Source organism: Salvelinus alpinus, chromosome 1, assembly GCF_045679555.1.
Source record: "Salvelinus alpinus chromosome 1, SLU_Salpinus.1, whole genome shotgun sequence".
In the NCBI taxonomy this organism is placed as follows: domain Eukaryota; kingdom Metazoa; phylum Chordata; class Actinopteri; order Salmoniformes; family Salmonidae; genus Salvelinus; species Salvelinus alpinus.
The window spans coordinates 5,304,447-5,317,068 of record NC_092086.1 but is presented as its reverse complement, the minus strand read 5'-3'; the positions used below and the strand labels follow the sequence as shown (position 1 = coordinate 5,317,068).

The window sequence follows — 12,622 nt, the reverse complement described above, 5'->3', positions numbered from 1 at the left end:
CAGTCTCTCTTTAGAGTAGAGTCCTCCATATCAGTCTCTCTTTAGAGTAGAGTCCTCCATATCAGTCTCTCTTTAGAGTAGAGTCCTCCATATCCGTCTCTCTTTTCAGAGTAGAGTCCTCCATATCAGTCTCTTTTCAGAGTAGAGTCCTCCATATCAGTCTCTCTTCAGAGTAGAGTCCTCCATATCAGTCTCTCTTTTCAGAGTAGAGTCCTCCGTATCAGTCTCTCTTTAGAGTAGAGTCCTCCGTATCAGTCTCTCTTTAGAGTAGAGTCCTCCGTATCAGTCTCTCTTTAGAGTAGAGTCCTCCATATCAGTCTCTCTTTAGAGTAGAGTCCTCCATATCAGTCTCTCTTTAGAGTAGAGTCCTCCATATCAGTCTCTCTTTTCAGAGTAGAGTCCTCCATATCAGTCTCTCTTTAGAGTAGAGTCCTCCATATCAATCTCTCTTTAGAGTAGAGTCCTCCATATCAGTCTCTCTTTAGAGTAGAGTCCTCCATATCAGTCTCTTCAGAGTAGAGTCCTCCATATCAGTCTCTCTTTAGAGTAGAGTCCTCCATATCAGTCTCTCTTTAGAGTAGAGTCCTCCATATCAGTCTCTCTTTTCAGAGTAGAGTCCTCCATATCAGTCTCTCTTTAGAGTAGAGTCCTCCATATCAGTCTCTCTTTAGAGTAGAGTCCTCCATATCAGTCTCTCTTTTAGAGTAGAGTCCTCCATATCAGTCTCTCTTCAGAGTAGAGTCCTCCATATCAGTCTCTCTTTTAGAGTAGAGTCCTCCATATCAGTCTCTCTTTAGAGTAGAGTCCTCCATATCAGTCTCTCTTTAGAGTAGAGTCCTCCATATCAGTCTCTCTTCAGAGTAGAGTCCTCCATATCAGTCTCTCTTCAGAGTAGAGTCCTCCATATCAGTCTCTCTTTAGAGTAGAGTCCTCCATATCAGTCTCTCTTCAGAGTAGAGTCCTCCATATCAGTCTCTCTTTAGAGTAGAGTCCTCCATATCAGTCTCTCTTTAGAGTAGAGTCCTCCATATCAGTCTCTCTTTAGAGTAGAGTCCTCCATATCAGTCTCTCTTTAGAGTAGAGTCCTCCATATCAATCTCTCTTTAGAGTAGAGTCCTCCATATCAGTCTCTCTTTAGAGTAGAGTCCTCCATATCAGTCTCTCTTCAGAGTAGAGTCCTCCATATCAGTCTCTCTTTAGAGTAGAGTCCTCCATATCAGTCTCTTTCTAGAGCAGAGTCCTCCGTAGCGGTCTCTTTTTAGAGACTATCTACTCCTGGAGAGAACAGCTTTAGTCTCTACATAGTTATACTCATATCTACTCTCTGTAAATGTCTGGTCCTGGATTCCTCTGCCCCCCCCCCCTCTCCCCATCTATCTGTGTAACCATGGTAACATCCCTTGACCTCTCACCCCTCTAGTGGACAACCAGCACATGCTGCACTACATCCGAGACAAGACGGCGGTCCCGTACTTCAGTAACCTGGTCTGGTTCATCGGCTCCCACGTCATCGAGCTGGACAAGTGTGTTCAGACGGACCAAGAGTGAGTACACACACACACACACACACACACACACACACACACACACACACACACACACACACTGTAACACACACACACACACACTGTAACACACACACACACACACACACACAGTTTCTCATTTCTATAGAATGTGCCTGATAGGTGTTTAACAGACTGGACGTTGATGAATGTCTGTATGTCGGATGGGTCATTCTCACTGTGTCCACTAGGTGTCACTATCTAACCTTCAGATGGGTCATTCTCACTGTGTCCACTAGGTGTCACTATCTAACCTTCAGATGGGTCATTCTCACTGTGTCCACTAGGTGTCACTATCTAACCTTCAGATGGGTCATTCTCACTGTGTCCACTAGGTGTCAGGGTCTCTATCTAACCTTCAGATGGGTCATTCTCACTGTGTCCACTAGGGGTCTCTATCTAACCTTCAGATGGGTCATTCTCACTGTGTCCACTAGGGGTCTCTATCTAACCTTCAGATGGGTCATTCTCACCGTGTCCACTAGGGGTCACTATCTAACCTTCAGATGGGTCATTCTCACTGTGTCCACTAGGGGTCTCTATCTAACCTTCAGATGGGTCATTCTCACTGTGTCCACTAGGGGTCTCTGTCTAACCTTCAGATGGGTCATTCTCACTGTGTCCACTAGGTGTCAGTGTTGTGTCAGTTTAGACTTTCTACCTGTCAGAGGGATCAGATGAAGATATTGTCCTCTTGGGAAGGTTGTGTTTACACTGCAGGCTTTAGGTATATACATTCAGATACATGTTGTGAAACACAAAACCATAACAGTTACAAACTAGGTCAATACACGCTGTTACAGACTAGATCAATACACACTGTTACAGACTAGATCAATACACACAATACAAACCTCTCTCTCTCTCTCTCTCCTCTCCAGGCATCGTAACAGGGGGAAGCTGAGTGACTTGGTAGCAGAGCATCTCGACCACCTCCACTACCTGAACGATATCCTGACCATCAACTGTGAGTTCCTCAACGATGTCCTGACGGACCACCTGCTCAACCGCCTGTTCCTGCCTCTCTACGTCTTCTCTCTGGTCTGCCCTGAACAGGTAGGTGGAGGGGTGTGTGTACGGTGTGTGTGTGTGTGTGTGTGTGTGTGTGTGTGGTGTAACCAGTACTAATGTGTACCTGACATATTGTCTGTCTGTGTTTCAGTCCGAAGATCGTAAGATCAACCCTCAGGTGTCCCTTAACCTGCTGTCACAGGTACCTACACACACACACACACACACACACACACACACACACACACACACACACACACACACACACACACACACACACACACACACACACACACACACACACACACACACACACACACACACACACACACACACACAGGTACAGTACCTACAGACACACACACACACACACACACACACACACACACACACACACACACACACACACACACACACACAGGTACAGTACCTACAGACACACACACACACACACACACACACACACACACACACACACACACACACACACACACACACACACACACACACACAGGTACAGTACCTACAGACACATCACACCTCATAACACCTCACCTCATAACACCCCTCATTAAATCACACCTCACCTCATCTCACCTGATCACACCTCATAACACCTCACCTCATAACACCTCACCTCATCACACCACACCTCATCACACCTCATAACACCTCACCTCATAACACCTCACCTCATAACACCTCACCTCATCACATCTCACCTCATCTCACCTCATCACACCTCATCACATCTCATAACACCTCACCTCATAACACCTCACCTCATCACACCACACCTCATCACACCCCTCATCACACCCCATCTCACCACACCCCATCTCACCTCACCCCATCTCACCTCACCAATACTCATCACACCTCACCTCATCACATCTCACCTCATTACACCTCATCTCACCTCACCAATACTCATCACACCTCATCTCACCACACCTCATCACATCATACCTCATCACATTATACCTCACCACTACTCATCACACCACATCATATCTCACCTCATCACATCTCACCGCATCACACCTCATCACACAACTACTCATCACACCACATCACACCTCATCACACCTCACCTCATCACACCTCATTACACCTCATCACACCTCACCAGTACGCATCACACCACACCTCATCACACCTCATCACACCTCACCACACCTCATCACACCTCACCACACCTCATCACATCACACCTCATCACACCACACCTCATCACACCTCACCACACCTCATCACACCACACCTCATCACACCACACCTCATCACACCTCACCACACCTCATTACATCACACCTCATCACACCTCACCTCATCACACCTCATCACACCACACCTCACCTCATCACACCATACCTCACCACACCACATCACACCTCACCAATACTCATCACATCTCACCTCATCACACCTCACCACTACGCATCACACCTCACAGCATCACACCTCATCACACCACACCTCATCACACCTCACCACACCTCATTACATCACACCTCATCACACCTCACCTCATCACACCTCACCACACCACACCTCATCACACCTCACCTCATCACACCACACCTCACCACACCACATCACACCTCACCAATACTCATCACATCTCACCTCATCACACCTCACCACTACGCATCACACCTCACAGCATCACACCTCATCACACCTCACCACACCTCACCTCACCTCATCACACCTCACCACACCTCACCTCATCACACCTCACCTCATCTCACCTCATCACACCACACCTCACCTCATCACACCTCACCTCATCACACCACACCTCACCTCATCACACCTCATCACACCACTACTTATCACACCACACCTCATCACACCTCACCACATCACACCTCACCAATACTCATCACATCTCACCTCATCACACCTCACCACTACGCATCACACCTCACCTCATCACACCTCACCACTACTCATCACACCACACAGCATCACACCTCACCTCATCACACCTCACCTCATCACACCACACCTCATCACACCACACCACATCACACCTCACCACTACTCATCACACCACACCACATCACACCTCACCACTACTCATCTCACCTCATCACACCTCACCACTACGCATCACACCTCACCTCATCACACCTCACCACTACTCATCACACCACACAGCATCACACCTCACCTCATCACACCTCACCTCATCACACCACACCTCATCACACCACACCACATCACACCTCACCACTACTCATCACACCTCATCACACCTCACCACTACTCATCTCACCTCACCATTACTCATCACACCTTATCATACCTCACCTCATCACACCTCACCAATACTCATCACATCTCACCTCATCACACCTCACAACACCTCATCACAACACACAACCTCATCATACCAAACCACACCACCCTCACCACTATTCATCACACCTCACCACACCTCACCCCATCTCACCTCTTCACATCACACTACATTACACCTCACCCCATCACATCACACTGCATCACTTTCCCTCGATCCTAACTAGTCTCCCAGTCCCTTCTGCTGAAACCCACAGCATGATGCTGCCACCACCATGCTTCACCGTAGGGATGCTGCCACCACCATGCTTCACTATAGGGATGCTGCCACCACCATGCTTCACCATAGGGATGCTGCCACCACCATGCTTCACCGTAGGGATGCTGCCACCACCATGCTTCACTATAGGGATGCTGCCACCACCATGTTTCACCATAGGGATGCTGCCACCACCATGCTTCACTGCAGGGATGCTGCCACCACCACGCGTCACTGTAGGGATGCTGCCACCACCATGCTTCACTATAGGGATGCTGCCACCACCATGCTTCACCGTATGGATGCTGCCACCACCATGCTTCACTGTAGGGATGCTGCCACCACCATGCTTCACTGTAGGGATGCTGCCACCACCATGCTTCACTATAGGGATGCTGCCACCACCATGCTTCACTATAGGGATGCTGCCACCACCATGCTTCACTATAGGGATGCTGCCACCACCATGCTTCACCGTAGGGATGCTGCCACCACCATGCTTCACCGTAGGGATGCTGCCACCACCCTGCTTCACCGTAGGGATGCTGCCACCACCATGCTTCACCGTAGGGATGCTGCCACCACCATGCTTCACTATAGGGATGCTGCCACCACCCTGCTTCACCGTAGAGATGCTGCCACCACCATGCTTCACTATAGGGATGCTGCCACCACCATGCTTCACTATAGGGATGCTGCCACCACTATGCTTCACTATAGGGATGCTGCCACCACCGTGCCTCACCGTAGGGATGCTGCCACCACCGTGCTTTACCGTAGGGATGCTGCCACCACCGTGCTTCACTGTAGGGATGCTGCCACCACCATGCTTCACCGTAGGGATGCTGCCACCACCATGCTTCACCGTAGGGATGCTGCCACCACCGTGCTTCACCGTAGGGATGCTGCCACCACCGTGCTTCACCGTAGGGATGCTGCCACCACCGTGCTTCACCGTAGGGATGCTGCCACCACCGTGCTTCACCGTAGGGATGCTGCCACCACCGTTCTTCACCGTAGGGATGCTGCCACCACCGTTCTTCACCATAGGGATGCTGCCACCACCGTGCTTCACCGTAGGGATGCTGCCACCACCATGCTTCACCATAGGGATGCTGCCACCACCATGCTTCACCGTAGGGATGCTGCCACCACCATGCTTCACCGTAGGGATGCTGCCACCACCATGCTTCACCGTAGGGATGCTGCCACCACCATGCTTCACCGTAGGGATGGCCATACAGTGGTAAACCTGCATATGAACGTTGTTATTGTGTTTGTCTCTAGGTGTTTCTCATCATCCACTACCAGCCGCTGGTCAACTCTCTGGCTGAAGTCATCTTTAACGGAGACCTGTCTGTCTTCACACAACACAAAAACACGGTGAGTACGCACGCACGCACGCACACACACACACACACACATACATACAGTATCTTCGGAAAGTATTCAGACCCCTTGACTTTTTCCATGTTTTGTTACGTTACAGCCTTTTTCTAAAATGTATTAAATTGTTTTTCCCCCCTCTCATCAATCTACACACAATACCCCATAATGACATCACAATACCCCATAATGACATCACAATACCCCATAATGACATCACAATACCCCATAATGACATCACAATACCCCATAATGACATCACAATACCCCATAATGACATCACAATACCCCATAATGACATCACAATACCCCATAATGACATCACAATACCCCATAATGACAAAGCAAAAACTTGGGGGGGGAACATAAGTATTCAGACCCTTTACTCAGTACTTTGTTGAAGCACCTTTGGCAGCGATTACAGTCTCGAGTCTTCTTGGGTATGAGGCTACAAGCTTGGCACACCTGTATTTGGGGAGTTTCTCCCATTTCTTCTCTGCAGATCCTCTCAAGCTCTGTCAGGTTGGATGGGGAGCATCGCTGCAAAGCTATTTTCAGGTCTCTCCAGAGATGTTTGATCGGGTTCAAGTCCGGGCTCTGGCTGGGCTACTCAAGGACATTCAGAGACTTGTCCCAAAGCCACTCCTACGTTGTCTTGGCTGTGTGCTTAGGGTCGTTGTCCTGTTGGAAGGTGAACCTTCGCCCCAGTTTGAGGTCCTGAGTGCTTTGGGACAGGTTTTCATCAAGGATTTCTCTGTACCTTGTTCCGTTCGTCTTGGCCTCGATCCTGACTAGTCTCCCAGTCCCTGCCGCTGAAAAACATCCCCTCAACATGATGCTGCCACCACCGTGCTTCACCGTAGGGATGGTGCCAGGTTTCCTCCAGACGTTACGCTTGGCATTCAGGCCATAGAGTTCAATGTTGGTTTAATCAGACCAGGGAATCTTGTTTCTCATGGTCAGAGTCCTTTAGGTGCCTTTTGTCAAACTCCCAGCAGGCTGTCATGTGCCTTTTAGTGAGGAGTGGCTTCCGCCTGGTCACTCTACCATAAAGGCCTGATTGGTGGAGTGCTGTTGAAGACATTATCATTCAGACACAGCTGTTATTCAACCCACATGAAGACATTATCATTCAGACACATCTGTTATTCAACCCACACGAAGACATTATCATTCAGACTCATCTGTTATACAACCCACATGAAGACATCTGTTATTCAATCCACATGAAGACATTACTATTCAACCCACATGAAGACATTATCATTCAGACTCATCTGTTATTCAACCCACATGAAGACATTATCATTCAGACACAGCTGTTATTCAACCCACATAAAGACATTATCATTCAGACACTTCTGTTATACAACCCACATGAAGACATTAGTATTCAGACACATCTGTTATACAACCCACATGAAGACATTATCATTCAGACACTTCTGTTATACAGCCCACATAAAGACATTATCATTCAGACACATCTGTTATTCAACCCACATGAAGACATTATCATTCAGACACATCTGTTATTCAACCCACATGAAGACATTATCATTCAGACTCATCTGTTATTCAACCCACATAAAGACATTATCATTCAGACTCATCTGTTATACAACCCACATGAAGACATTATCATTCAGACACTTCTGTTATACAACCCACATGAAGACATTATCATTCAGACACTTCTGTTATTCAACCCACATGAAGACATTATCATTCAGACACATCTGTTATACAACCCACATGAAGACATTACTATACAACCCACATGAAGACAGTATCATTCAGACACTTCTGTTATACAACCCACATGAAGACATTATCATTCAGACTCATCTGTTATTCAACCCACATGAAGACATTACTATTCAACCCACATGAAGACATTACTATTCAACCCACATGAAGACATTACTATTCAACCCACATGAAGACATTACTATTCAACCCACATGAAGACATTATCATTCAGACACTTCTGTTATTCAACCCACATGAAGACAGTATCATTCAGACACTTCTGTTATACAACCCACATGAAGACATTATCATTCAGACACATCTGTTATACAACCCACATGAAGACATTATCATTCAGACACATTGCATCTGTCATTCTCTCTCTCTCCTTTTCTCTCCTCTCTCTCCATTGTGATCGAAAAATGACATATTTACCAGATTTTTTGTTGTTGTTGTTGAATATTTAACAATGATTTACTTAAAAACATTCTGTCCTGCTAATGCCGTGTTTTATGGTGTCCACTCTGGCACCCTGCAGCTAATCAGGGCGTATTGTTTTACCAGATACAGCTGGAGCTAACAAACTGATCTACCTGGTGATTCAACCTTACAGCTGGAGCTAACAAACTGATCTACCTGGTGATTCAACCTTACAGCTGGAGCTAACAAACTGATCTACCTGGTGATTCAACCTTACAGCTGGAGCTAACAAACTGATCTACCTGGTGATTCAACCTTACAGCTGGAGCTAACAAACTGATCTACCTGGTGATTCAACCTTACAGCTGGAGCTAACAAACTGATCTACCTGGTGATTCAACCTTACAGCTGGAGCTAACAAACTGATCTACCTGGTGATTCAACCTTACAGCTGGAGCTAACAAACTGATCTACCTGGTGATTCAACCTTACAGCTGGAGCTAACAAACTGATCTACCTGGTGATTCAACCTTACAGCTGGAGCTAACAAACTGATCTACCTGGTGATTCAACCTTACAGCTGGAGCTAACAAACTGATCTACCTGGTGATTCAACCTTACAGCTGGAGCTAACAAACTGATCTACCTGGTGATTCAACCTTACAGCTGGAGCTAACAAACTGATCTACCTGGTGATTCAACCTTACAGCTGGAGCTAACAAACTGATCTACCTGGTGATTCAACCTTACAGCTGGAGCTAACAAACTGATCTACCTGGTGATTCAACCTTACAGCTGGAGCTAACAAACTGATCTACCTGGTGATTCAACCTTACAGCTGGAGCTAACAAACTGATCTACCTGGTGATTCAACCTTACAGCTGGAGCTAACAAACTGATCTACCTGGTGATTCAACCTTACAGCTGGAGCTAACAAACTGATCTACCTGGTGATTCAACCTTACAGCTGGAGCTAACAAACTGATCTACCTGGTGATTCAACCTTACAGCTGGAGCTAACAAACTGATCTACCTGGTGATTCAACCTTACAGCTGGAGCTAACAAACTGATCTACCTGGTGATTCAACCTTACAGCTGGAGCTAACAAACTGATCTACCTGGTGATTCAACCTTACAGCTGGAGCTAACAAACTGATCTACCTGGTGATTCAACCTTACAGCTGGAGCTAACAAACTGATCTACCTGGTGATTCAACCTTACAGCTGGAGCTAACAAACTGATCTACCTGGTGATTCAACCTTACAGCTGGAGCTAACAAACTGATCTACCTGGTGATTCAACCTTACAGCTGACATTCCAGTAACAGGAAGTGGGGTGGTTGTAACTGTGTCAGAGAGGAGTAACAGGAAGTAGGGTGGTTGTAACTGTGTCAGAGAGGAGTAGAACAAAGGCCTCAATGGCCCTTAGACATCCTGGCATCTGGGAAATTAGGGTCAGGGGGGGGTCGAGGGGGGGGGGGGTTAAGATAAGGCCAGGTGCAGATAAAGACAGGATGAACCCAAAGTGGTTTATGGTGCCCCCTCGTATCTATATGGGAGTGGTGTAAACAAGCATTCTGGGTATTTGCTATCTAAACTGTGCGTTGTCTGTAAAGGGCATGGCTCTCAGCCTAACAGTCAGTCGAGACTTTTGCGCTGACGGTTTCATTATTAATCGATAATTAATCGATATTAAATAAAGAGGATTGTTTGAAGAAATGTCCCCCTCAGTACTGAATTTCCACGTCACCATATACAGTTGAAGTCGGAAGTTTACATAGACCTTAGCCAAATACATTTAAACTCAGTTTTTCACAATTCTTGACATTTAATCCTAGTAAAAATCCCCTGTCTTAGGTCAGTTAGGATCACCGGTTTATTTTAAGAATGTGAAATGTCAGAATAATAGTAGAGAGAATGATTTATTTCAGCTTTTATTTCTTTCATCACATTCAACAGAGCTGGTGTAACTGAGTCAGGTTTGTAGGCCTCCTTGCTCACACATGCTTTTTCAGTTCTGCCCACACATTTTCTATAGGTTAGAGGTCAGGGCTTTGTGATGGCCACTCCAATACCTTGACTTTGTTGTCCTTAAGCCATTTTCCACAACTTTGGAAGTATGCTTGGGGTCATTGTCCATTTGGAAGACCCATTTGCGACCAAGCTTTAACTTCCTGACTGATGTCTTGAGATGTTGCTTCAATATATCCACATAATTTCCCCCCCTCATGATGCCATCTATTTTGTGAAGTGCACCAGTCCCTCCTGCAGCAAAGCACCTCCACAACATGATGCTGCCACCCCCGTACTTCACGGTTGGGATGGTGTTCTTCGGCTTGCAAGCCTCCCCCTTTTTCCTCCAAACATAACGATGGTCATTATGGCCAAACAGTTCTATTTTTGTTTCTTCAGACCAGAGGACATTTCTCCAAAAAGTACGATCTTTGTCCCCATGTGCAGTTGCAAACCGTAGTCTGGCTTTTTTATGCCAGTTTTGGAGCAGTGGCTTCTTCATTGCTGAGCGGCCTTTCAGGTTATGTCGATATAGGATTCGTTTAACTGTGGATATAGATACTTTTGTACCCGTTTCCTCCAGCATCTTCACAAAGTCCTTTGCTGTTGTTCTAGGATTGATTTGCTCTTTTCGCACCAAAGTACGTTCATCTCTAGGAGACAGAACGCGTCTCCTTCCTGAGCGGTATGACGGCTGCGTGGTCCCATGGTGTTTATACTTTAGTACTATTGTTTGTACAGATGAACGTGGTACCATCAGGCGTTTGGAAAATGCTCCCAAGGATGAACCAGACTTGTGGAGGTCTACATTTTTTTTTCTGAGGTCTTGACTGATTTCTTTTGATTTTCCCATGATGTCAAGCAAAGAGGCACTGAGTTTGAAGGTAGGCCATGAAATACATCCACAGGTACACCTCCAATTAACTCAAATGATATTAATTAGCCTGTCAGATGCTTCTAAAGCCATGACATAATTTTCTGTAATTTTCCAAGCTGTTTAAAGGCACAGTCAACTTGGTGCATGTAAACTTCTGACCCACTGGAATTGTGATACAGTGAATTATAAGTTAAGTTAAAAATATCTGTCTGTAAACAATTGTTGGTAAAAATGGCTTGTGTCATGCACAAAGTAGATGTCCTAACCGACTTGCCAAAACTATAGTTTGTTAACAAGAAATTTGTGGAGTGGTTGAAAAACGAGCTTTAATGACTCCAACCTAAGTGTACGTAAACTTCCGACTTCAACTGTATCCATCTCTCGCTCTTTCTCGTCTCTCTCCCTCTCTCTCCGTCTCCATCTCTCGCTCTTTCTCGTCTCTCTCCCTCTCTCTCCGTCTCCGTCTCTTGCTCTCTCTGACTCTCTCGGTCAACTTTCAGCTGTTAGTTACATCATGTATGTGTAACACACACACACGGACACACACACACACACACGGACACACACACACACACACACACACAGTGTTAAGTTCTGCGTCATAGTTTGTTTTGGTAGCAGCACGGCCTCTTCTCACTGGTGAAGAACATGCAATGTGACTTTGTCGTGCGTGTGGTCTGTGGCTACCATTTTCTGTCTTTCTTCTAAACGTGAGTGGTTTACCAGAACCTGCATGCTGCAGACTGGCTGTACACCTGCTGCACACACACACACACACACACACACACACACACACACAGAGAGAGAGAGCACCTTCAACGCAACAAAACATGGTACCTAGAATCTGGTGCAGTTGAAAGTGGAGAATTGATTGTGTACGTGACTGTACGTCTCGTTGGTGATGCTACAGGTGGATTCTGAAAGTATTCAGACCCCTTGACTTCTTCCACGTTTTATTACGTTACAGTCTTATTCTATAATGGATTAAATTAGTTTTAACCCCCACCCCCCCACCACCACCCCACTCCTCA

General features: G+C 46.4%; 1 protein-coding gene across 2 annotated transcripts in view; it reads left to right on the top strand.

The window, feature by feature from the left end:
• The window catches only part of clec16a (C-type lectin domain containing 16A), a 134,771-nt gene that overhangs the window by 42,319 nt on the left and 79,830 nt on the right, over window positions 1-12,622 (top strand). For both annotated transcript variants that reach the window (XM_071390981.1, XM_071390980.1), the window contains exons 6-9: window positions 1,421-1,544; window positions 2,447-2,621; window positions 2,728-2,778; window positions 6,430-6,525. In XM_071390981.1, the coding sequence (XP_071247082.1) occupies window positions 1,421-1,544; window positions 2,447-2,621; window positions 2,728-2,778; window positions 6,430-6,525 (446 nt within the window). The remainder of the gene's footprint in view (window positions 1-1,420; window positions 1,545-2,446; window positions 2,622-2,727; window positions 2,779-6,429; window positions 6,526-12,622) is intronic.